General features: G+C 35.4%; 1 protein-coding gene across 7 annotated transcripts in view; it reads right to left on the bottom strand.

Moving 5' to 3' along the window:
• The window catches only part of EHMT1 (euchromatic histone lysine methyltransferase 1), a 293,851-nt gene that overhangs the window by 112,202 nt on the left and 155,090 nt on the right, over positions 1-26,559 (bottom strand). For 5 of the 7 annotated variants that reach the window (XM_027849525.1, XM_027849531.1, XM_027849548.1 and 2 more), the window contains 6 exons: positions 16,621-16,801; positions 6,715-6,872; positions 6,120-6,308; positions 4,314-4,394; positions 2,739-2,859; positions 3-134 (listed from right to left, as the gene is read on the bottom strand). In XM_027849525.1, the coding sequence (XP_027705326.1) occupies positions 3-134; positions 2,739-2,859; positions 4,314-4,394; positions 6,120-6,308; positions 6,715-6,872; positions 16,621-16,801 (862 nt within the window). The remainder of the gene's footprint in view (positions 1-2; positions 135-2,738; positions 2,860-4,313; positions 4,395-6,119; positions 6,309-6,714; positions 6,873-16,620; positions 16,802-26,559) is intronic. The other 2 variants (XM_027849507.1, XM_027849514.1) reach the window with 2 other exon arrangements.

Here is a 26,559-nt window from a genome sequence, read left to right as displayed (position 1 = left end):
ACCTTCTGATTGTGAAGATAAAATGCCCTTTACTCGGAGATCCAGAGAATCCAGAGAAACCTCCATATAGTCCATACTATTTTCCTGCCCAGCTTGTCCTGTGCTTCCCAAAGATGACTTGTATGTTTCAGAACCTATATTTAAAATGCATGTACATATATGCACATATTCATAAAATCAAATACTGCGTATACGTGCAGGCCATATCCATTATGAGTAAAAGCAGTGTATAAAGGCCATATTCACAATAGTCTATTAAAATCCACATAAATAAATAACCTAAAATACTATAAAATATCTGCGCATATTATAGTTATTGACTCATTTCTTTTCTTAGATGTGCAAATTTTCCATTTTATCAAATTATATAAAAAGAAAATTAAAGAAAAAACATAAGCACTGACATGCAGAAACACCTTTCACTGCAACTATATCAGCTAGATGATGTAATCACATACTAGGGTAAATCGGGAGGAATCCAGACCACTTAAACTTTTGTAAGAAATTTTTTAAAGGAAAAAAACCACTTGACTTTTGGATTTTGAAGGTCAAGGTTTGCAGTTAATAAAGCAGCTCCCAGCTTCATAATAATAAGGAATAAATGCAGCTGAATCAAAGCCCCAAACTTACAGACCAATCAAAAACCCTTGAATCAGATGAAATCATAATCATTTTATAGAAAAAAGAATAGAGATGACGAAAGGAGGCATTTTACTACTTATTCATCTGACATAAGAGGCCGGCTTAGAAAGTACATCACTAGGGAAACAGGATTGTGAAAGAAGAACTCCCTTACCCCCTCACCCCAAAAGATTCCAAGACATTAAAAGGTTGTATTTCAGACTCTGAAACACAAAATTTTGCTACTTTAGAGCTAGAAGGACACAATAACTGGCCACCGGTGATATTCTCTATAGGGATCAAAAAGAAGCACATCTGTTTCCATGGGATTAGAACTGCTTACAAAAAAGAGAGGAGAGAAAGGTAACGCATACCTTTCACTGTGGTCTTAGTAATTAAGAAGGACAAGACAGACTTGACTCAAGTGAATCTTTCTGGGTGGAAAAAGCCATTCAGTAGGCCTTGGGGTAAATGTAAATTCACAAGGTAAGAAGTAAACAAACTAAATGTCCATAAATGCAGAGAACAGGATGAAGTAGATTAATTTATAAGATATTAATCAATTAATCAATCAATGAGGAGAAATAATTCAGAACCAATACTAACAAAAAAGTATGTTTGTAGGCTTTTTATCTACATTATGTGTGTAGTCTGAGTGGTTATCCAACCACCTAATAGGGTAGAGATGTACATATTAATGCTTTACGCAGGCATACATACTCCATACCAAGAAAGAAAAATAATAACGCATGCTAGCTCACAGCATGAATGAATCTTTTCCTACTACCAAAAGGAAAAATAGAGCATGTGATTCAGCTTCAAAGTCTTTCAAATCCAAAAGCCCTATATAAAAGAGGAAAACTCCACTTCAAATGCCAACCTTTCACCTTGAATCTACAAATATGTCAAATCCATATCAGGTAATAAAATACCAACAGCTAAGGAGAAAATGAACCTTGACAGAGAACCATAGTGAGAAGGCATGAGTGCACGGATGCTAAGAGGAAATTCAGCTGTATAGCCTTGTGACCTCTGGAAATAGTGATTCTAAGAAAACAGATAACATGAAAAATTGGAGCTGCTGCTTATACTTTTATTGCATTTCTTGATAATCTTAAAACAAGTTCATTCACTGTAACTATTCTAGCAAATTTACTTCTAAATTAGGAGCTATAGTCCCAAAAGAATTTATACACATACAGTACTGAATATATAAATGTATAGGTTCACATAAATAATCCTCTAAGAAATCTGTGAATTTAAAAGTAAACATTTCATATTAAACATGGTCTTTGCAGTACAAATCATTAACAGAATCTAAAAAATAAACAAAAATTATAGAATCAACTCAGACATTTATTAAATACTTGCAGCATGAAATGCACTATAAAATTAGATAGCATATAAATCTCCTTGCAAACCTCAAAGCATTATATAAATGATAACCATTTTATTATACCACTTCTTCCTATATAACTCATAAGAAAGCCAATTTAGGATCTCAGATTCCCCCTTTATATGGAGGGATGGGCAGATGGAAGAAAAAGATGAAATACAAAGGAGAAACATATGATAGCCCTTTTACAGACATCCACTGGAACAGAAAGAAAAGGGAACAGAACCCTCCAATTCTTGGATATGTAGTAACTCTCCGAAGAACTAGATGTTAGAAGCTGAGAAAGGCAACAAGGTTCCCACTGTACAGAGCTAAGATATTTATTGTAAAGAATCAGTGCTAAGAGCAGGATACCTGTATTCATGAGTATTCATGAGTTCTCTTCAGCTCATGAAAAGTATCTCTGGACTCTCTGAAATATAGAAACCTCAGAAATATTCCAGTGCTAAATTTTAATTGATAAGTAGCCATTAAGAGCATGTCCAGACAAGGCTCTTCAGCCTTTTGTATCTAACATTAATGTTGTCAGAATGCAGAAGTAACTATGAATCTGCTTGGACTTCCTTGCTGTAATTAAATGATCTTTCTTCTTATAACTGCTTTTAAGACAGTGTAATTTATTTTTATCATTCATATTCAACACCTTAAGATTAGATGGGGGGGGGAACCACCACTTAAGACCATTTCAGTTTTTTAAATACAAACTTTCAATGAATTATACCTAAGACACTGCTTTGTTTCTTTTTATTCCTCCTCCTCCTTTTCCTGGTTGGCTTAATCCAGGGGCTGTCTATTTTTCCTTTCCGTTTCAGAAGCTTCTTCTTAATGCTAGATTCTGAACTCTGGAGATTCAAAAGAGAATGTACATACAAAATAAAGTGTTAGTAGCAAAATGGTCCTAGCAAGTTTGATTCCTGCTCCCCAATCCACTCCAACACCACCCCACTCCCCCCCAAAAATCAACCTGCTGAATCCTCTCTCTTCCAAGAAATCTTTAAATCTCTCTTTCACAAATATCTTTCTGGTTCAAGAACTTGAATGTACAACATTTATATCTTTAATGAAGGGCAACATCACCCCAAATCTAGTATTTTTAGAGCCAAAGAAAATACAAACTATGATTTAGAAACCTTAGTTGATTTTAACACCAAAAAATTTTTCATTAAAAGTTCATATACAGAACAAATAAACCTTCATATCAAGTGTAGATTAAGCATTAACCATGTATTTTTATTCTTCTTACTCTAAAGAAGGGAAATAATCAACACCTATTAATGTTCAATGCAAAAAACGCTTACTGAGGAGGGTCACAATTTATTTATGATGTAACAAAATTATGGTACTTCAATGCAATTCAACAAATAATTATTAAGTGCATGCTGTATGCAAGGCATTATGCTTGGTACCTGAGGTCATCCCTTACTTTCGCTACAAAATCCTTACTAAAACAACATGAATTAAAATTCCCTTTCTGGTCTCCCCAAACCCCAAGAAAAGTTCATTTTAGCATATAAAAAGATGACGCAGTTTCAAGAACATTAAGAACACCAAAATTCCCCACAACTTCGTGAGAAAATCCTAGATTCAGAGCTAGAAGGGACTTCACAGATCATCTAGTTCAACCTTCATTTCATACAAGTAAACAGGCTGAGAAAAGGAAAGTGACCTGCCCAAGGTCATAGAAGGATCAGTGGACGGACAAGGATGTGCGCTCCAAAGTTGCACTCTTTCCATGTTGCCACAATGCACCACCTCCGTCCTTATACACAACAGAAAAGTCCTATTCTGTGACTCTCATCAGCATCCCACCAGTTCATTATACTGAAAAGAAAGGTGAAGCACACATGCAATCCAGCAGGAGGTATGAAAGAATGGTTAGGACATAAGATATTGGAATCGTACTGGCAGTACAGAATGTATCAGAGCTAGAGTGAGGTGCCTCCACATAAACACTTTATCCAGTACCTCACTGCTTCTAATGTAGTAAGAGGAACAATGGGCTCTCAAAAACAATGTCAAAAAAAAGAAGAGCCGGTAAGTTCTCCCAAGCTGGAAAGGATTCAAGGAAAAGTCTGGCAATGACCTAGGTACAGGCCATGTTTGCAAAGGCTCATTAACAGAAAGTTGACAATCATGTGGAGGATATTTTGGCCACAGGAAATAATGAAACAGTGTACCATGGCATGAAGGGATGATGATCATCTGAGAGAATATTACCAACACTAATGAAATAACATTTCTTTTGAATTACCTAAGAGCTGTTACAAAGGTGAGAATAAAATACTGTGCCTCTTACCAAATCAGATTCATCCCCATCTTCCTCTTCCTCCCCAGATTCTCCAGATTCTTGCTCCTCTTCAGACTCCCCATCTTCCATCTAAAATCATCATATAGCCAAGAAAAAAGATTCAATTCAATTCAAAATTTATTAAGTATCTATTATGTACAAGGTACTATGATTGGTGATGGCAGAAAATACAGGAGATAATGAACTAAGACTAACCTTACTAACCCTCAGGTATTCAAAAGACATCAAACCTCTCTTCTAATTCTCCTCACTACCTAAGGAATAAGCTAAACTAAAAGGAATTTTACTCTTAAAGAAAATAAGCCATTAATATAATAAAATAGCCAATATTTTTACCTGCTAGTATGGATTACCATGCCTTTTCCCAAGAATTTTTCCTCCTACCAACTTAAGAGAAAAACAACGATATTTTGTCTTCAAGGAGTTTAAATTATATTGGGAAATGGAAAGACAAAAGCATGACACAACATGTACACAGATTAGTAGGTATCAAAAAATACACAAAATAAATACAAAGTAATGGGGAAGGATGAAGATAGCATTAATAACTGAGGGAATCAAGAAAGGCATCTTGGAGGAGGTAGTACATAAGGTGAACCGTAAAAACCACAAGTGATTCCAATATGAACATTCCAAGCATGAGAGATTATACACAGGAATAGAAGGGGGAAATGGAATGTCATAAGAAATTACAGACTTGGAGCTGGAAGGGACCTTAAGAGATCATGTGGTCCAACCTCATTTTTCACAGATGGCAAAACTGAGGCCCAGAGTATTTAAATGCCTTCCATAAGAAAACACAGGTAAAAAGTAGCATGACTAGGAATTGAATTCAGGTCCTATGACTCCCATACAGGACTATAAGTAGGCCAGTTTGGCTGGAATGTAGAGTGCACTGAGAGAGTTATATAAAATCAGTCTAGAAATACGGAGTAGAGTCAGAATGTGAAGGACTATAAATGCCAAACTGCAGAATTTGGATTTTATCCTAGAAGCTTCTTAAACAAGGGAATGACAATATCAGGCCTATGTTTTAGGAATATCAATTTAGCAGCTAAGTGGGACACAGACTGGAAAGAGGCGATTCAGGAAGAATTAGAGACCAATTAGGAGATCATACAAACCAGAATTATCACCATTTTAAAAACTAACAGAAAACAATCTTTTGCCCACAATCCAATAAATTCAGAATTCACTGACAAAATCCATTTTTCTGGTGAAAAATGAATGTAAATAAAATATAAATTTATTTTCAAAGTAATTTCTTTGTTTTTCGGTGTACTCTTAAATTTCCCTCAGGGACTAGGAATAGAAGGAGACTATGCCAACATATCCAGGAAATATGGAGATGTCAAATCAGTGATAAATATCAGTTAGCTGGATGAACTATTTTCACCAAGTCCGAAACAACTGACCTACTGTGACTATATCTCAGAAATAAAGAAACAGGGAGATCCTACCTAGTATATATTTAGAATGCCATCTCTTCTTTAGAATGTGAGCCAGGTCAAAACAAGAAATGCTTCACTTGTGTCTCTGTACCTGCAACACTTAGTACAGTGTCTGCAGGCACAAGGTAAGAACTTAAGAAATGTCTGCTGATTTATTGATTTGCTGATTATGCAGAAAAAGAGATCTCTGTAGTTCTACTGAAAAAAGGAAAAATAAGATACCAAAATTCCAACTAAAAGCAAAAAAATGGCTATTTATAGTCAATCTGCTAATTCATGCTAACAAACTTTCAGCAAATACTGTCAAATCTGTACTCCACATTTCAATTGTTTTTAAAAATACCTTTTGGGCTCGATCAATTTCAGATATGCTCTCTTTAGAGATCCTATTGTCTTCTACAGGAAATGCAGGAGTTTGCTCAGATCCATGGTCTTCATCCTCTTCCAAGTCATCAGAGTCATCCTCTTCTGAGTCAATCTCCAAGCTCTCTCCATTCACATGAAGGCTACTATCGCTTATATCCTTCTCGCTCTGAAACATGAGCAGGGAAATGTTATCAAGGTGAGCTCATAGCAGTATTCCTTAACATTTTACCCAGCCACTGCAAACCAATTAGTTTTCCTTGACAAAATGAAAATTCTGAAACTTCACAGAAATGAGACTACAAAGTAAACAGAAAGATAGCACTGAATCAAAAACTAAAATTCATATGCCATTTTATTTGAATGGCCATCCATGAAGGAAGTAATGACCCACCTGGACACAGTCTTCTGCGTCCTGTCCTTTCTAACAGAACATCATGAAACATATAGCTTAACAAGCTATTGCCATCACTGAGTTTCTCACATGACGCCCTCATCACGATAGGACTGGACAGATAGCACCCTTTGTTTTTCCAATAAGCACACGAGGCAAATACCTCACACGTCACCCTCACCTTGGTGCCCACAGTGGAATGAGCTATGCTTTTAAACATCTCAATCACCGTCCTCTGCTTTAAAACTTTGGTCTTTTTCTTAGGAACCAGGCTGTAGGTTCCCATTCTCCGTTTTTTCTTCCGAGATACTGCAGCTGCTAAAACAAAAGGCAAGCAAGCTAAAAAAAAAAAGCCAAAAGGGGAAGAACAGAAAGAGAGAAGAAGGAAATACTATTCAAACATTTTTTAAAGGTAGATGACAGTTAACAGAATGATCACCAAAATCATCATGAAATACTATTTAAGGATGTTCAATACCTTTAGGGAAACCACTGTAATTACTACTTTAAGTTACATATTTTTCTTACACGTTTGGTATACAAATTCCATCTAGATGAACATAAACTCTACTTTATACCTACCTTAAAAAAGGGGAAATGTAGCGTAAGAATCATATAACATGTCAGTAGCAAGGTCCAAGAAAAGCTGTAGGCTTTCCAGGCTGGTTCTGAACACACTATACACCATAATCCATGAATAGCTTTTATCCATTTTCATAATGGGCAGATAAAAATACTCCTGCTAGAAGCAAGATGATCACTTTGCCTTTGCCTTTTCCTCATCACCCTTTTATTCATTTATTTAATCTTCCCTTACTACTTGAAGAGGTAGGGAAAAGGAAAATGTGGATGTGGGAGTAAGAGGGGAAATCAACTAGTTTACTAGTCAATGATACACATGATGAGGTAGGGGCCTAAAAAAGGAAAAAGCAAAAAATTATCCAACGTTGAAAAGCAAAAAGATGATACGACAATACTTAGTGTTTACTCTGTGCCAGGCACTGAGCCACAAATGAAGATAATTACATTATAAACTAGAATCTGTTGCAAAAAAACAAAGAAATTCTACAAAGGACTTACTAAGACCCTTGAAAATACACCTTGATACTTGATGACATCAACATCAAAATATGCACAGAGAAGGAAATAATTTTTTTAAAAAGTTGGAAAATATGGTTCAGGATTAGAAATCAAAGTCTGAGACTTAGAGACTACTCAGAAGCTTCTAGCCTGTATAGCAAGGCTTATTTCCTTTAAGAAGAAAGTAAGAAGGTAATAGACATGGCAAGAATAAAACATCACCAATAATAACAATAACAATAATAATAATATCTTTACAGGATATGAATATATTGTAGGAAATGAATGTATTGTAGGAAAAATTATAGATGCAGAAGCCATTTCTATATAAGCTATCTCTGTGTATAATCAGAACATTAACTAGTTATAGCAAATGTAAAAACACAATATTAGAAGGATTAAAGATTTGAGAAAAACACGATGAAATTACAAGAGCTAATTGATTATTCAATCTAGCTATTGACTCTGAAACATGGGAAATGGATAAAAGTAAAGAATAAGGATAATAGTAAATGACATTGCTGATAACCACCATTTCCTAAAGAAGTTTACCCAATGTAAAGCAGTCATATGATCAAGAGTCTCTGAACAGAATCAGTCAATCTCAATCTCCCTGGCAAGCAAAATGATTGACTTACTATCTCCATGGCCTTAGGGAGGTCATTTAACCTCTCTGAGTCTCAGTTTCCTCATTTGTAAAATGAGGGAACTGAACTAGTTACTAGACAGTCTCTAAGATACCATCCTATAATCTGATAGCAGTCAATAGAAGCAAAAGTTTAATGTACAAACTTATTGGCAAAGCATGAGGGAGGGCAAATCATTTAATTTTTCAGTGCCCCATATAACCCTTCAGACTTTAAGTTACAGAAGAGCTAAGGATCTGCATCAGTTGAGGAAGTCTCCTGTGCCCCTAGAAGTAAAAACAAAGCAAACAACAAACAAACATCATGAAGGAGGAGAGCAGAAAAGTGCATGAGAAAAACTGCCGTCCAAAAATGTAAAAAGCAATGGAGGAGAAAATGAATCTGCATCACCATGAAATACAAAAAATGCAGATCATCTCATGAACACATATATGAAATCTGGAACATAACAAATAGAAAATGGTACAAGTTTGTCAGCGATTCTCTAGTGATCTATTCTCATCACCAATAACAATGAATGGAATCACCACATAAGAACATAGATATCTAGAATCAGCATACCACATGAAGTGGAAATGCCACTTTAAAAACACATTAGAAATTTTTTAAAGCACTGAGATCAGTTTTCAAAATATCTCAAAGAAGGGAAGAATCAAAATTTTTAAAAATCACAGCCAAGTAAAGAGACTGAGAGGACGTTAAAAACTATCAATCTCTATACTCCTGTATCTATAGATTTATGGGAAAGAACTACACATGCATCTCAGGTAGTCTTAATAAAAATGAGACAGAAACAGTCATATTTTTGCAGATAATTTCCTATAGCCAAGAACATTTTCATAGACAAATGACTGACTAAAAGTATAGAGAATATAAAATCTTAACACGTTTATTACTAGTTTGTATTTCAAAATTAACAAGTACAGTAAACTGCAGCCTTAAACATTCTCCAAGAAGATATCTTCCTGTTCAGGTATTAATATCATAGGAGATTTCTTGATATATTATGCAACCATAGAATAGTCCTCTAATTATCAATATCAAATGTGCCATAAAACAGTGAGACTTATGCTCACCCAAAAAAAAATTATGTTTACTAGTGTCATAAAGGATATTCTGTATAGATTTCAAATGGAAGAAGTCCTTGCTATACAGGTGACATTAAGCCGATTACATGAAGGTCCAGAACACTATATGCCCTCAAAATTAAATCCACTCATTTTTACTCAAAAGAATTCAACCTAACAAGCCACACAGAAAGAATGAAGAATGTCTATTGTCTAGAATTTGACATGCAGTTGGATGAACAGTCCATTTAATTAGTCTATTAGTACATGTATCCTGGGCAAGATTTACACATGGAAAATGACCTAGACCCAGCATCAAAGAGAGGATTGGATTTACAAAACAACAGAGCCATTCTGATAATGCCAAAATGTTCCTATACACACACACACACACACACACACACACACACACACACACCCCCACCACCATCCTTTCACTGATGATATATGCTTGCAAACCACAGAACACCACTATCTCTGTCAAATAAAAACTGCCAGTGACATAAAGGAAAATTGAAAGATACATTATAAACATAAGTAGGCTGAAGCATATTATGAACTATGATATGCTTTACAGAAAGTGTTATAAAATATCATAGAGAAGATAATACAATTGAAAAAGTGAACCAATTACACAGTTAGCACAAGGGATGTCACAAGGAAAACCAGAATGTTGTACTGGTATAAAGAAACATCGGGAGGTGGGCTGGCAGAGGCGAGAAGACATAGAGAAAGCTTTGAGTCAATTGAGCAGATCCTCTATGAAGCATTTATGAAAGGACATGGAAAAGAATAATATGGGACAAGTATGAACAGGTTGAGATCTACACTCACTGTACAAATAACTGTTCCTTCATCTGAAAGACAGGGAGGACCAAATAGAAGTACAGTATGTGTAACTTTGTATTATTTTATAGAGTAACATTTGCCAATATATACAGAAACTGATGGTGAGTATTTGCTTCATGATTTATATTCCAAATATTTAATGCCAAATTTTCTTTATAAAGAGATATGGAGGTTACTAAATTATTAATACATTTTATTCAAATATCTTTCATGGGCTTATCAAATATATCATTTTAGTGGTCTTAACTAACCTAGGATAAAACATGGTCAAAAGCAGTAAGTTAATAATCACATTTTTTTTACACCTTAGTATGATACTTGTCTAACATGGAAATGGTTTTAGGGAATGAAATTGTTGATATTAGTGCAATATCATTTGTTTAATATGATTAAGTTCACAGGTTTAAGCTCCAAAAAATTAATTTCAAAGACCTCAATCTGTGGTTCAGGCAATAGTTTCATAATATTTTGAGTCATACAGCCTCAGACACTTGACACTTACTAGCTGTGTGACCCTGGGCAAGTCACTTAACCCCAACTGCCTCACCAAAAAGCAAACAAACAAAAAAGAATTTTTGAGTCATAGGAATCTTAGAGATTATCAAGTTAATCCCCTCAATCTATAGATGAGGAAACTAAGAATGAAAGGTTAATTGACAAACTAATTCCTAGCTAATTAAACTCAAAGTTCACAAGCAATATATAACAGAACTGGAATTGAATGTAGGTTCTCAGTCTCAAAATCCAATACCCTTTCAACTTTACTACTCTGCACAATGGTACCAAACAGGACTTAATAAGTGCTGGGTGCTTTCACTGTCTTGTCTTATAGACAACACCAATAAGTCTCTGTTCTAACGGTAATTTCTGTTGCTTAACAAAAATACTACAGACTTTACCAAAAATGAATTCCTAATTAAAACAGCTGAACATGATTGATGTCACAAAACAGTACTTTTAATATGAACAAAAAGCAATCAATCAAAGAAAGTTAAGTTTAAAGTACGGTCCAGTATCATTTAATATGTAATTTTTGTAGACCACAATTTAAATTAAACCTAATCTTAGCCAAAGAGTTGATTAGAATGGTTCTTATTTTTCCTAACTCACCAGAATACTTTCCTAACATTCAGAAATCTCCTCTGAGTTGGTCCTACAACTTCAGACTTTTGGTATTTACCAAACTGCTCCCACAAGCTACTTTTCCTACTTCACCTAAACACTAAAGCTTTGCTCCACTACATTCTACGGAAATGTCCTTTGTTTCCCCAATTGAGAACTGGTGAATGACTGGGCTTGCAAAACTCTATCCATGATATCTATTTGATATCAACTTACATATGTTGAATTACTATTGGTACTTGTTTAGAATATCTCATTTTATAATTTTATAATAAATCATCCTAGCATCTCCTCCATGCTGCAAATCAGTAATTCTTATGACTTAAGATTTAGGACAATTGGGTTTTTTGTTCCACCCCTGACCTGCAAAGTTTGAGGATTTGCATGAGAGTGGTGGGGAGAAGACTGTTAGAAAGAAAAGATTAGCTAGTAAATTTAGATAATTGCACTAGCAAACTACTGTGTGGGCATGGACAGAAGGGACCTATTTTGGTAAGAGAGTTGATTTTTCTCAAATAAATGTAAAATCAACCACAGAAATGACATGACTTTAGGTAAAGAAGAGCGATCTAGTTTCAATGAAACAAAGAACTTTATTAACCTTTAGATCCTCTTTTTTCATTGTCATCATCATCACCATCATCATCATCAATAAAGACTTACTCAGTGACTACTAGGTACAGTACACCTATTTCATAAATCAAGACATTCTTTCCTGTAACAATCAATCAACCAAACAACCAAAAAATATTTAAGTGTGTACTGTGTGCCAGATACCTCTCCTCTATAAATAATAAAATAGTTAAAATGAATCTGAATATATATCTGTAAAGGGAACAAGTCTAGGCAAGAAAGTTCCTAACTGGTTATTCATACAAACGAACAAATATTTTTAAAGTACTTACTATGGGTCAGGCATTGTGCTGGGCACTGATATAAATACACGGAAACAATCCATACCCACAAGAATTATATTCTAACGAGGAAACATGTACGTATAAATCAATCCAGAATAAACACAAATAAATATAGAGAAGTTAAATAAAGGAATTGGGGAGAGGTTGTTGGGGGAAGAACACTAGCAATCAGTATAATGAGGAAAGGTTTCATGTAAAAGATGGTGTTTAAGGTGAGCCTTGAAAGAATAGAGGGTTCCTCTTAAACAACAGATGGAGAAAGGGATTATAGCCCAGGTATAAGGGGTCAGAGCAAGGGGGTGAGGCAGTGCAGCATACATAAAAGCACAGAGGCAGAAGACGTAGAATAGTTTGGCAGGACTGCAAAGTATTGGAGGAGAAATAACATACAATGAGGTTGGAAAACAGGCTAGCATGGAGTTGTAAAGGGCTTTAAAAAAACTAAACTGGCATTTCAATTTGATTCGAGAGGCAAAAGGGTACCACTGGAGTTTTTTGAATAGGGGGAGTGAGTGATATGGTCAGATCTGTGCTTAAAATCATTTTGGCAAGTACATGAAGGATAGATTATAGTGGGGAGACCTCTGAAGAACAGAGAAATATTAAGTGGCTGTTCAAGTAATCTAGGCAAGAAGAAACAAGGGCCTGAACTAAAGTAGTGTCTGTGTAAGTAGAAAGAATTGGGTCAGACGTGAGGTGTTGCACCAATAGAAATAGCAAAAACTAGCAAATGACTGGATATGTGAAGTCAGTGAAAGTAAAGGACCAAGAACAAAGCTGAAATTATAAACTTTAAAGACAGGAAAACAATGGTACCTTCAACAAAAATGAATAAATTTGGAAGAAGAGCGGTTCTATTTTGGACGTGCTGAATTTGGGATGTCTCTGGGACAACTTCCAGTTTGAAATGTCCAAGAGGCAGTTGGTGAGGTAGAAATGAAGCTTAGGAAGAAAATGGGACTGAACATCCAGATTTGTGAATCTTTTGTAGCTCAGTGCCTGGAACAAAATAAACACTATACAAATGTTAGCAATTATTATCCGCACTGTGATGATAATTAAACCATGGGAGCTGATGAGGTTCTTAAAAGGCAACCTAGAGAAATAAGACAGCCAGGGAGAGAGCTTTGAGGAATACTCACAGTTAAAGGACATAAATGACAAGCCACCAAAGGAGACAGGAGGAATAGATAGTCAGGAAGAAAACTATGGGAGAGGAAAGTCATGAAATCCCAGAAAAAAAGCATCCAAGATCAGTGTAATGCAATAGAGAGAACAAGCAGGATCAGGACAGACAAAAAAACCATATGAATTGGCAATTAAGAGATTACTGGTATTTATGGAGACAAAAGTTTCAGAACAGTGATAAAGTGAGAAGTTAAAATACAAAAAGTTGAGGAATAAAAGGAGAGGAAGTGAAAGCAACAAGCATAAATAGCTTTATCTACGAGACTGGCTGCAAGAGGGAGGAAAAATGTAAGGACTGTTTGAAGGGATAGCAGGTTCTAGTACTGCTTAAAAGAAAGGTCTTAAAGTTTCTCTTTCTAGTCTTTAAATTAGCTATAAGATCTATTCCCTCTTATTCCCTAGCAATCTTTCTCTGTTTTTGCCAAGAGATTATTTGCACATGGCATATCTGTGGTATAGTACTAAACCCACTTGTGAATAATTTTTCCCAATCAAAAAGAGGTAATGTTTTCATTTACGCTTTTTAAAAAGGAGAGAAACTAGACGTCCCTAACAGTAATTGCTCACAGTTAACTGTTAGGTAGTTATTGCCTGAAGAGAGAGAGAGAGAGAGAGAGAGAGAGAGAGAGAGAGAGAGAGAGAGTGTGTGTGTGTGTATGTCAGTGAGCAGATACCTAACAGACTGAAATTTTTACCACAGCCCATGTAACACAAATTGCTTTCTCAAAAAGTTTCTATTTTCTTTTAAAATGACAGACCATTATTACTGTGCAGAGAAATTAGACATGGCTTTTCAACATAAAGTATTACAATGGGATGATTTTATCTCCACAGGTTCATCATATGCTGAGGATATTAATTGGTATAGTGCATCATTCTTCAAAAAGCAATGAGTTGACATTCTAGGACACAGTACATATGTTCATTTAATGGTCTGATATTCATCAACTGACAGAGTTTCTTAAGATAAACTGGATTAAAATACACCTATACACTAGTATCTTTTTGGTTAAGAGGAGCCACCTCAAGTAACACAAGGTTGAATTAGAGATCACATACCAGAAAATGCTAACCTACAGCAATTGGCTACAACAAAAACTGATTTTTCTATTTTTATTAAGCTTTGAAGATTAACAATCTGATAGGACTGTGTGTTTTAGACTGGCTGTTTAGGATGCTGACCATGTGTTTGGATAAAGATTATAATCTCTATGAGGGGGAGGGATGGTGTATTACACATCTCTACATCTTTCCTAACTCCTAGCAAAAAGTTTTGCAAGGTAGATGTTAAATAATGTTGGTTGAATTAAACTGATAAAACTTAAAGGAATTTTTAACAGATAAAAAACTTTCTTATCAATGTTACTAGATAAAAGGGATCTGAAAAAGAAAATGAAAGTGAGATTCCCTTGGCCCTCACTTCCACTTCTACACCAGGGAGATGCCCATAAGGGCTTTGCCTATAAACTAGAATGACACCTGTTATCTACAATGAAATACACTAATATCAGAATTTTTTTCATCCATTTGTTCACCCACTTAACCCTAAGGTAATTTAACTACTATTATATTTGATACTGACCCACTCAGTACAGAAAATCAACACTGGTACTCGAGCAATAGTGAAGGAAAGTTCTGATCTTGTATATAGTCTTTAGTCTGACCAGCCCTGTGACTTGAAGACAGGCATTTAGATTATAAGCAGGAGGACTGATCACTGTGATCACTGAACAGAACAAAGGTAATGAGTCTATGGAGGAATAAATACAAGACTCTGGCTTCATTAGCATCATCTTTCTAATCAAAGGCGTTTACTAGATATATAGAATATGGAGCTAAAAAGGATCTTAAAGATTACTAAATCCCATCCCTTACTTTACAGACAAAACTGAATCCTAAAGAGGTTATGTGACTTGCCCAAGACCATACAGCTAGTAAAGGGGAGAGTTAAGACATGAATTCAAGGTTTCTGACTCCAAATTTAGTAGTCTTTCTATTACAATGGTCACTAGATTTTCTATTTTGCAGATAAAAATGCAAGGCAGAAAGGAAAAGAAGAATATTGCATGCTTTGAGAAAAAATCATTGTCAATGTTAAATTAGGTTTAGCTACTCTTAAACAAAATACAACAAAAGTTAGAGCAGTAGTAAGTTAGCTCTGTAAATGGTTACTACAAGGCACTCTATTTAATTAGATTATTAGCTCCTTTGAGGCAGGAATCAAGCCCTATATTTCTTTGTCTTCCACATAGTCCCTAAATAGCAGCACCTCATACAATGTAGTCAACGTGTGGTAGTTGTAAAATAGTTTAAATAAATAAATAAATAAAAAATAAGGACTAATTTGGAATCTGTTAAGACTGAACTGGAGTTGAAGTTTACTTTTGATAAATTTGTTTCTTTACATATATCACACAGCAACAATGTCAAGGAGCTTACAGAAGTTTAAAATCCTTAAAGATATTTTCCATGTATCCTTATGTCTTTCAAGAGGTACCTATATTCATATAAAAATTCACAGGCTAACACAAAATCAGTCATTTATTTATTCATTGAAACAAAAAGTCCTCTAATGACCTCTCTAATCACAATCTGAATGAACTTGGTGAGCTTAATTTGAGCTTTTGCATGTACTTCAAAGACACAGGATAAGAGTCAGACCTAGAAAGGACCTTAGCAATCCGATGCCCTCATTTTAAAGGGAAGGATATTGAGACTCAGGAATGTGAAGATTTGGCCCAAATTCACAAAGCATGTCAGAAATGGGTTTGAAGCTCAAATCACTTGACTCCCTACTCCAGGGTTCTTTCCCCAATACTTTCTAAAGTGTACTTCTTTGAAAATATTCTACAAATCCAAGTTTTCACTCCAAAATACTGCTTTTGCTGCATTTTAAGAATGAAAACCTTCACTGTAAGACTAAATACGAGGTATTAAAAGACTGGACATAATAATTAATTTATTGAGACAAGAATTTATTGAAGGGAAAGAATGTTTTTGCCAAGCTTCTATAAAGCATTAAAAAAATCTCATAAAGGATCTCATGGGTAAATATAAAAAGACTTATCAATTCTAAAGAAAATTACTTAAGAGTCAATACAAGGGGTAGAAAAGTCAAGCATTCTTTGTGGTTCTTGTGCTCTACAGAAAAGAGATTGTATACATCAATCAACAGATTTCAAGAAGAAAGGGTTGTTGTTAGGTGTTCCCTCTTTACCTGTCTGTGATTTTGTGGTGGCCATGTAGCATTGGTTCTGAGGTAGCGACGGATGAAGGGATGAGAGAGGGGGCAAAAGCTGCTGTTTTCCAAACTCCGTAACATTTTTGTTGCTTTCCTCCTTTGATTCTTTATGATCTCTAGAATCTCGAACTTCTCTGGGGTCCTTACTGGTTGCATGCTTCAAAACAAAGAGAATTAAGGACTGAGAGTGCAAAGAAGTTGCTACTAAAATAACATTCTCAATCAAAAAATTTTTTTTAGTTTTTTCTCACACTCTCCTCAACTGGAAATACTTGTATTTAAAGAAGACAAAACCAACTAATTTGCCTAAGAATCTGCTAATGTGTCATCTGTGCTACATAACATGAACAATGACAAAAGTATTCTTGGCCTAAGCTACATCCCTAAGATGATAATTTTTTAAAAGACACAGGTAATAAAAAAAAGTATTGCTCTAAAGAGTTTTTTTAAAAGGAAAATTAACATGTTTAGAAAAAAAATCAATGTTTTACAAATAAATTCATGACAATGACCTGAATCACAGCATGCTAGTTTTTTTTTTTGTTTTGTTTTGTTTTGTTTTTTGTTTTGTTTAGTTTTCAAGTCACCTTCTGGGAAAACTACCTCATGTCAGATGGCTTCAACTATCATCTATATGAAAATGACTACAAAATCTACACTTTTAGGCCTTTCTGCAGTTCCTGTTCTCTAGTTCTATGCTAGCCTCATACTTTTACTGCTCCTTCTATTTGGTTCCTATCACTAGGCCTCAATGCATGTCAGAATCTATTTACCCAAATCCTCTTCTGGTCTACACTATCGTAACCTCCTGTACATACTTATAACTGCCATTCCATATGATCTTTCCCACTTTTGTGTCTTTATGCCCTTGTAAGTTAAACACAAGCAAACACTACATTAGCCAACTTTAAATGCCACGTTCATTAGCATTTCTCTGCTCAAGAAGCTAAACTGGCTCTCTATTGCTAATCCTGCATAAAATATAAACTCCTATAATAACTCTCCATGGTTCTCCACCAATTCCTTCCCTATACCAACTTCCTACCACTCCCCAATGAAGACTCTCACTAGAATAAACCAACAGGATGTACTTAAATATCCCATGTACTCTTGTTTTCCTAAACTTGCCATGAACTCCACCTGGAATACCCATAACATTTTTCTCTACTATTCCTATCTCTTCTCTCTTGAAATTACCTCAAAATATATCTCTTCCAAGAAACTTCATTTATTAGATTTCATTTACACTGAAAAAAATCTGTATTTTCTACCAATCTACCAATTTCACTTGGAGATGATATATCTTCAATTGTACTTTAAGTGCTATAAGCATAGAGACTAGGTTCATTTCTTTTGTATCCCCCATTACCAGGAACAGTGCTCTTTGGACAATGAGCTCTGACAGGTTGGATTAATATGTAAAATATGGACTACATATACACGCATGTATGTGTACAGACATATACATATATACATAAATACAGAAAAATAATCACGAAAGCAAATACCTAAAGAAGAGATATATATGCTTTTTCTAAACTATACTATACTAACTAGTGAACTAGTGACCAACAAATAAGACCTGCTGAACTTAGGGTTTTGAGAAAAAGATAATATCTAAGTGAGAAGATGAAAACATAACACTTTATAAATTCACTATCAAAAACAGATAAATTGTCGCTTGAAACCACAATCCTTGCAATAGTGAACAAAATGTGGCCCAAAGAGTGCTAAATAATTTATTACCACTACATCTACCTAGGAGTTAACTTTAACCTTCTCAGACTCCCCTTATTCCAACGACCATTGTAGAAGAAAGATAAAATAATGTTTTTGATCCCATTCACTTCACAGATTTTTGGCTTTTACTTACAGATATGTTAATAATTGCTTCTGGAAATTAAATGCTACCAGACATTCTTTTATCACAGGAAGAATAATCAAATGAACAGAGAGACCCAAGACCCATAACCCAGACCATGTAGAGCTAGTATGAGCCATACAAATGAAGAAATGTTCCTTTTAGATGGCTTTCTAGAACATTTTTTAAATGTATATTACAAAACCATAAAGATGGGAGAATAAGAGTTTCCTTATCTGCTCCAAAGAAGTTCTAAACTTCCCTTGGAGGAAGGGGAAATGGGGCTTTTGGATTAAAAGGTCTATCATGATAGCTGAGTCTATAGAAAGAAGATCAAATCTTTTTCCAACTTTTGTTAAGCAGCAGACTATATCAGAAATGAATAAACATAATAAAGGGGAAGGGACCTCAAAAAAGGGTTTATCTGCTTTCAAAGTATATCTTAGTCCTGTGTCTATCAGAGTAATATCTTCCCAAATTAACTTAAATTTGAAGAAAATCCAAAAGAAAAACCATCTAAACAACAGCCTAGCAACCATTTATAGGTTAAAGACAGAGACAAGAAAGTCTTAGATATTTACTATGACAAGATGATTTTAACAAAACTATAATAACCAAGAATTGCAGCATGACGTACTGGACAGAGGAGACTTGGCCCTGGAGTCAGAAGATATGATTTCATGTGTTATCATGGCAAGTCACTCGACCACTCAATGGCCCAAGTAACATTCTAAGACAGTAAGTTACAGGTGAATTGCTGATCTGCATAGATGAATCCAGTTTTCATCCTGGGAATGCCCATTACTCACAACTAGAGGTCTAGTCCCCACCAAAAAAGCTTTAGTTAGGACACTCTTATACAAATTGGCAAAAGTGTCAATAACAGAATCCAAAGAAGGAAATCTTTTATTATTTTTTAAAATCTTTCTGCATCTCAAAATGAACAGAAAAACAGCTAGAAAGCAAATATTGTAATGAAAATTACTACAAAAAAGGTAGTGGCATTTGAATTAAATAATAAAAGAACAGAATATCTGTACCATCTGACACTGGTACAGACTTTAGATCTAGTTTACAAAGCATTTTCACAACCATTATCACATATGATAACCCAAAACTAGCCTGTGAGGTAGGCAAGGAAATTATTGTCCTTGTTTTACAGGTTAGGAAACCAAGGCTCAGAAAAAGTAAATGACTTGCTCACAGTCACAAAGCTAATAAATGGTAAAATAGTATTTCTAACTTAGAATAATCCAGTGGTCTTATCAATAAACCATACTGTCTCAAAGATTTTTGTGTTTACCTGACTACTATCCAGCTTCCTATATAATTTCTATCAACCTTAATTTTACCAACTAATCCACTCACTTCCATTCCTGGCTAAAGCTTCACGTGCCTACCCATTCATGGTATCTTTAGTTTTTGTGTGTCTACATAGACATCAGAATGGGTATGAAAGGGATGAGGACCTCTATGTTTAGATTGGGGGGAAAGGAGTTTGGGGGAGGAACCTATGCATGCATGTCTATGTCCTAAAGCACCCAGGGTGAGGTAGGATGGATGAGATTTGTTAACTAGTCATACTAAAAGCTTATTATAAAGTCATCTCAATCATCCACACAAAAGGACCATAACAGTCCCAAATTTGGGATTTGTTCTGTGAAGTTTGGATTCAATCAAAAGGCTGCACCTGAAGACCTGGAGGGCCACATGTGGTCTAGAGGCCACAAGTTCCCCACCCCTTACTTAAATGGTTTCACATTGAGGACAGGCTTTTTCTAATTTCAAGCAAGTGTCGGCAAAGTTTTATTTGTAGGGCATTTTTATCTTCAAGCAACTAAAATTTAAATAGATCTTATTTTATGACAAAAATGATTCATACTAAATATATTATACTTTTGATTAACACAAATGCTACCTCATTCATCTTTCCATCAGAATCCTCACTGCATAATACTGACATATGTCTTATTTACTTTGTGGGATATGTACTGGAAATATGGAAAAGGGCTAGCTACCAATTCAGCACACCAAAGTATGCTTAGTACAAGCTAGGATAAACATAAATTACATTCCAGGCAAAAGATTACTGAACTGAAAAATTCAAGATTGTCCTGAACAGAGAAAGAAAAATCATCAATTTAAATGTCTACATATGCTATAGGAAGGAGATTCTCCTCTAAGGTCCCTTCCAGCTCTAAATCTATGATCATCATGTATGGTTCACCTAAATTTTATATCTTCTGCTCAAGTGGAAGGCTAGAAAATAAAAAAAATCAAAAGGATTCTAATATATGAACCTTTAAAAGTGGTCATAGAAAGTTTACAGGTTATAATTATTACATTTTTCAATGGGAAACCACCAAAGGTCATTCAACATTTAGAACACTTTGAGCTATCAAATACTAAACTGAAAAAAAAAAAAGTATAAAATAAACACACAGACATGGATTTCCTATTAACTAGCTCGTGTAAACCTGGAAGAGTCACTTTATCTCTCTGGGCCTCAGTTTCCTTTTTTTGCAAATAAGGGAGTGGAAAGAGTAAATTCTATTGCTAAAATCCCTTCCACATCTAATCAAATTGAACCCTATGATTCTATATGAAATTCTATTTATCTATTCAAATTCATCTTTCCTCTTTGCCCCAAAACAAATTCTTAATCTTTAGTCAGTCTGTGCTTGAAGCTGCACTCCTCAATATCTCCCATATAAGATTCATCTGACAAATAATTACTGCTTTTTTTCACATGTAGAATATAGGATACTATGGGGCAGGAGTGGAGAACCTGCAGCCTCGAGGCCACATGTGATCCTCTAGATCCTCATAAATCCTCAAAAATCTCTTTATCAAGGGAATTTATTCTATGAAGTTTGGATTCAATCAAAGGGCTCCACTTGAGGACCTAGAGGGTTACATGTGGCCTCAAGGCCACAGGGTCCCCACTCCTGCATGGGGGTATAGAAAGCAGAATAAGACACAGCCCTTGTCATAATGATCCATCCTTCAAGATATCTTTCAAAGTCTGTAATCATCCCATAATGACTGTTACCTCCTTCAAACTGCATGTAATATTTTTAAACCTCTATCATACAATTATCAACTGAGTATATACTGTCTCATATTATGTTCTTTTTGTTTTGTTGTTCAATCATTTTCAGTCATGACCGACTTTTCATGACCCCATTTGGGGTTTTCTTAGCAAAGATAACGGAGTAATTTGCCATTTCCTTCTCCAGCTCATTTTATAGATGAGGAAACTGAGGCAAACAGGGTTAAGTGGCTTGGCAAGGTTCACACAAAGTAAATGTTTGAGGCCAGATTTAAGCTCAGGTCTTCCTGACTCCAAGCCTAGCACTCTATCCACTGAACCACCTAACTCACCCATCGTCACTGTTACCTTCCTCACAAGGTTTTTATGAGGAAAATTATGAGGATACTTTGGGATCCTTCAAGCACCATAGAAATGTGAGCTGTAATTCTTGTCTCACACAGGTGGACAAACAGGAACACACACGAACACACAGACACACACACACACACACGCACAACACGCACTCTTGCTCTCCAAATGGAGCAAGCTCCCTAAAGATATGCATACAGTAGGCAATTAATAGATATTTGATGATCTGAAAAGTCCAGTTCTAGAGAAAAGCTTAAAATGAAAAGATGTATAATCAAAAGGCTTTATATGACAGACCAAAATAACTGAAGCAGGTCAAATCAATTCAATTCCAGTACAAGATAAGAATATACACAATCCCTTCAGAATTTGATCTAGAAGCAAAACTAACAAGGAAGAATCAAAATGCTCCAATGTTGTGAAAGCTATATTTTTAGCAAAATTTGGAAACTAGAAAAGTCATCTTTATTATAAGGATTCCATCTTTACAGTTTATTTTAAAAGTAGAATATAGGTTCCTTCTAACTAAAGTTTTAGACAAAATAGGGAAATTAGAGTGTCCCAGATATTAAATAAATGGCAAAATATGAAGATTAACAAGACAAAATACAAGTATCTGACTAATTATGCCATGGACACAGAACTGACACTTTCAAAAACCAAATGATTTCTCTCTTATCTACTCTTTTTTTTTTTTTTTTTTTTTTGGTGAGGCAATTGGGATTAAGCGACTTACCCAAGGTCACACAGCTAGTAAGTGTCAAGTGTCTGAGGCCGGATTTGAACTCAGGTCCTCCTGACTCCAAGGCTAGAGCTCCATTCACTTCACCACCTAGCTGCCCCTCTTATCTATTCTTAAGGCATTATATACTCCTTTATGGTTCATCAAATTCTACTTTGTATCACATTAATCTTATCTATTAGACTGTAAGCTCCCTCAACATAAATACTATTTGTTATTTATCTAGATCATCTTCTCTCCCCCCAAAAGTCAACAAATATTTATGAAGCTCCTACTATGTGCCAGTTTAGTACTGGGGATACAAAGAAAGGCAAAAAACAGTCCTAGCTCTCTAGAGCACACATTCTAATGAGGGAGCAAACACAAAAACAACTAAGTACAAATAAGATATACACAGGAAAAACTGGAAAGACTCAAGAGAAGGAAGGCACTAGTATTAAGGAAGATCAGGAAAACTTCTCGTAGAAGGTAGGATTTTATGCAAATCAAAACAACTCTGAGGCACTACATCACATCTATCAGATTGGCTAACATGACAAAACAGGAAAATGATAAATACTGGAGAAGATGTGGGAAAACTGGAACACTAATGCATTGTTCGTGGAGTTGTGAAATGATCCAACCATTTTGGAGAGCAATTTGGAACTATGCCTAAAGGGCTATAAAACTGTGCATATCCTTTGACCCAGCAACAGCACTTCTAGGTCTGTAACACAACGAGATCAGGGACAAAAGAAAAAGAAACTCTATATACAAAAATATTTATAGCAGCTCTTTTCGTGGTGGCAAAGAACTGGATATTAAGGGGATGCCCATCAACTGGGAAATGGCTGAACAAGCTGTGGCATATGAATGTAATGGAATACTATGGTGCTATAGGAAATGATAAGCAGGTGGATTTCGGAAAAACCTGGAAAGATCATATATGAATTGGTGCTGAGTGAAGTGAGTAGAACCAGGAAAACACTGTACACAGTAACAGCCACACTGTATGATGACTGACTTTGACAGACTTGGCTCTTCTCAAGGATCTAAGACAACTCCAAGGGACTCATGATGGGAAATGCTACCCACATCCAGAAAAAGAAGTATGGAGTCTAAATGTAGATCGAAGAATACTATGTGCTCTCTTTTTTGTTGCTGTTGTTTGTTTCTTCTTTCTCATGGTTTCTCCCATTGGTTCTAATTCTTCCTTACAACATGACTAATGTGAAAATATGTTTGATATGAGTGTATATGTAGAGACTATATCAGATTGCATGCCGTCTTGGGAAGGTGGGAGGGGGAGAAAATTTAGAACTCAAAATTTTATGGAAGTGAATGTTGAAAACTAAAAATAAATGAATAAATGAATAAATAAATTTTTAAGAAAGTAGGGAAGAGGAGGAAGAGGAGGAGGAGGAGAGGGATGGATTTTAGCTGGGACTTGACAGAAGTCAGGGAAGCCAGGAGGTAGAGATAAGGAAGGAGAGTATCACAAGGCCCATGAGACTAAGGTGTAAGAAGACCAGAAAGGTAGGAGAGGACCAGGTTATAAAGGACTTTAAAAGTTAATTATTTGATTTAATATTTGATCCTGGAGGTAAGAGTACACCTATCAGTGCTTAATGAATATCCATTGGTGAGTGCATGATTCAGTTTCAAAGAAACGTTATACCAAAAAAGCCTATTTTTATAGAGAAAATTTCCATACACTGTCTAGGTCTTGGCTAGGAAAATTCTACTTACACTAGGGGAGGGAAACCACATATTGACAGAACCACAAAAAAATACTAGAAAAGATATGAATTCAAAGAGCGCCTGGCCTCAAAAGTTCCTTGACATCTTCAACTCTAACCTTTACCTCCACTTTGGCGAATGAGTTGAACAGCCAGCTAAACAACTTTACCATTATTTGCCCTATTTCTCTGGTATAGGGAATCGGAAAGGCAGCTATGATTTTTCCATGGTCAGCCATTTCAAAAATGATCTCACACTAATAATATAAAATTCCCCATCCTTTTCACCATAGCAGCCTTGCCAATCTTCTACCACAGATATTCCCCATTCCAACCTAACAAGGATTTATACAGAGTCTAATATGTGCAAGGAAGGCACTTGCTAAACAAGGAAATACAAACAGACAAAACTAAAACTGTCCTTGCCTTTGAGAAGCTTATATTCTAATAAGATGACACAATATAGAAACAGATCAGCAGATATATAACTCTACAAGGAAGAAAACATAACCAGGATGATTACTAAAGGCTTAACTTAAGAGGTGACACATAAGCCGAGCCTTAAAGGAATGCAGGGACTTTTAAGAGTCAGAAGCTAACAGGAAGCACATTCTAGAGATGGAACAACCTATATAAAGGCAAAGAGACAGCAGATAAAATCCTCAATTTGAGTATTAACAAGTATGCTAGTGGAACACTAATGCATTGTTGGAGTTGTGAACTGATCCAACCATTCTGGAGGGCCATTTGGAACTATGCCCAAAGGGCTATAAAACTGTGCACATCCTTCAATACAGCAATACCACTACTAGGTCTATAACACAAAGAGATCAGGGACAAAAGAAAAAGAAACTATATGTACAAAAATATTTATAGCAGCTCTTTTCATGGTGGCAAAGAACTGGATATTAAGGAGATGCCCATCAATTGGGAAATAGCTGAACAAGTTGTGGTATATGAATGTGATGGAATACTATGGTACTATAGGAAATGATGAGGTGGATTTCAGAAAAACCTGGAAAGACTTATATGAACTGGTGCTGAGCGAAGTGAGCAGAACCAGGAGAACATTGTACACAGTAACAGCAACACCGTACTATGACCAACTTTGATAGACTTAGCTCTTCTCAGCAACTCAATGATCCAAAACAATTCTAAAAGACTCATGAAGGAAAATGCTATCCACATCCAAAGAAAGAACTATGAAGTCTGAATGAAGATAGAAGCATATTATTTTCACTTTTTTTGTTTTTTTTTCTTTCTTGTGGTTTTTCCCTTTTGTTCTGATTTTCACAACATGACTAATGTGGAAATATGTTTAAAATGATTGTACATTTATAACTTACATCAGATTGTTTGGGGAGGGAGGGAGAAAAATTTGGAACTCAAAAATCTTACAAAAATGAATGCTGAAAACTATCTTTACATGTAATTGGAAAAAACAAAATACTATTAAATGGGGGGAGGGGGAGAGAATAAGCATGCCAATTTGTATAGAATATAGAGTACCTGAAAAGTCATAATGAGAAATACACCTGTAAAAGCAGACTGAAGTCAGACTGTGAAAGGCTTTAAGATGATGAATTTTTATTGTATCCTTGAGGCAACAGAGAGTTGCTAAAGATTCTTGAGCAGGGGAGTGACAGTGTCAGATCTGCACTTTATTAAAAAGTTTATTCTGGCAGTTCTGTGAAAGACGGAGAAGGGAAAGACTGATAGCCTGGAATCCAATTAAGTGGCTGTTAACACTAGTCAACAGCCAAGGATAGTTGAGGGCCTGAATTAACTAGAGTGGTAACCATATGAAAGAAGAAAAAATTTTTTTGTGGCAATGGAACAGACAAGACTTGGCAACTAATTAGGTATGGGCAATGAGGAAGAAGCAAGAATAGAGAATGATGCTAAGATTGCAAACTCAGTGACTAGAAGGATGGTGGTGCCCTCAACAAAAGCAAATATTAGCATGAGGGGTATATTGGGAGGTAGGGGAAAGAATGGTTTCCATTTTGGACATGTTGGCCTTGAGGTGGCTATGAGACATCAGTTAGAGATGTCCAATGGTCAGCTAATGATCTTTCTCTATGTCCTTTTCTGGACTGACAAATATTACTGGAAAAATTTCTACACTGCTAGTATCACTGAGAACAAATTCAAGCAATTTAAACTCACCGGTATATTAAAAGAAATCTCA

The sequence above is a fragment of the Vombatus ursinus genome, unplaced genomic scaffold (genome assembly GCF_900497805.2).
Source record: "Vombatus ursinus unplaced genomic scaffold, bare-nosed wombat genome assembly UNPS02000580.1, whole genome shotgun sequence".
In the NCBI taxonomy this organism is placed as follows: Eukaryota; Metazoa; Chordata; class Mammalia; order Diprotodontia; family Vombatidae; genus Vombatus; species Vombatus ursinus.
The sequence above is the reverse complement of the archived record's forward strand: the minus strand, read 5'-3'. Positions and strand labels throughout refer to the sequence as shown.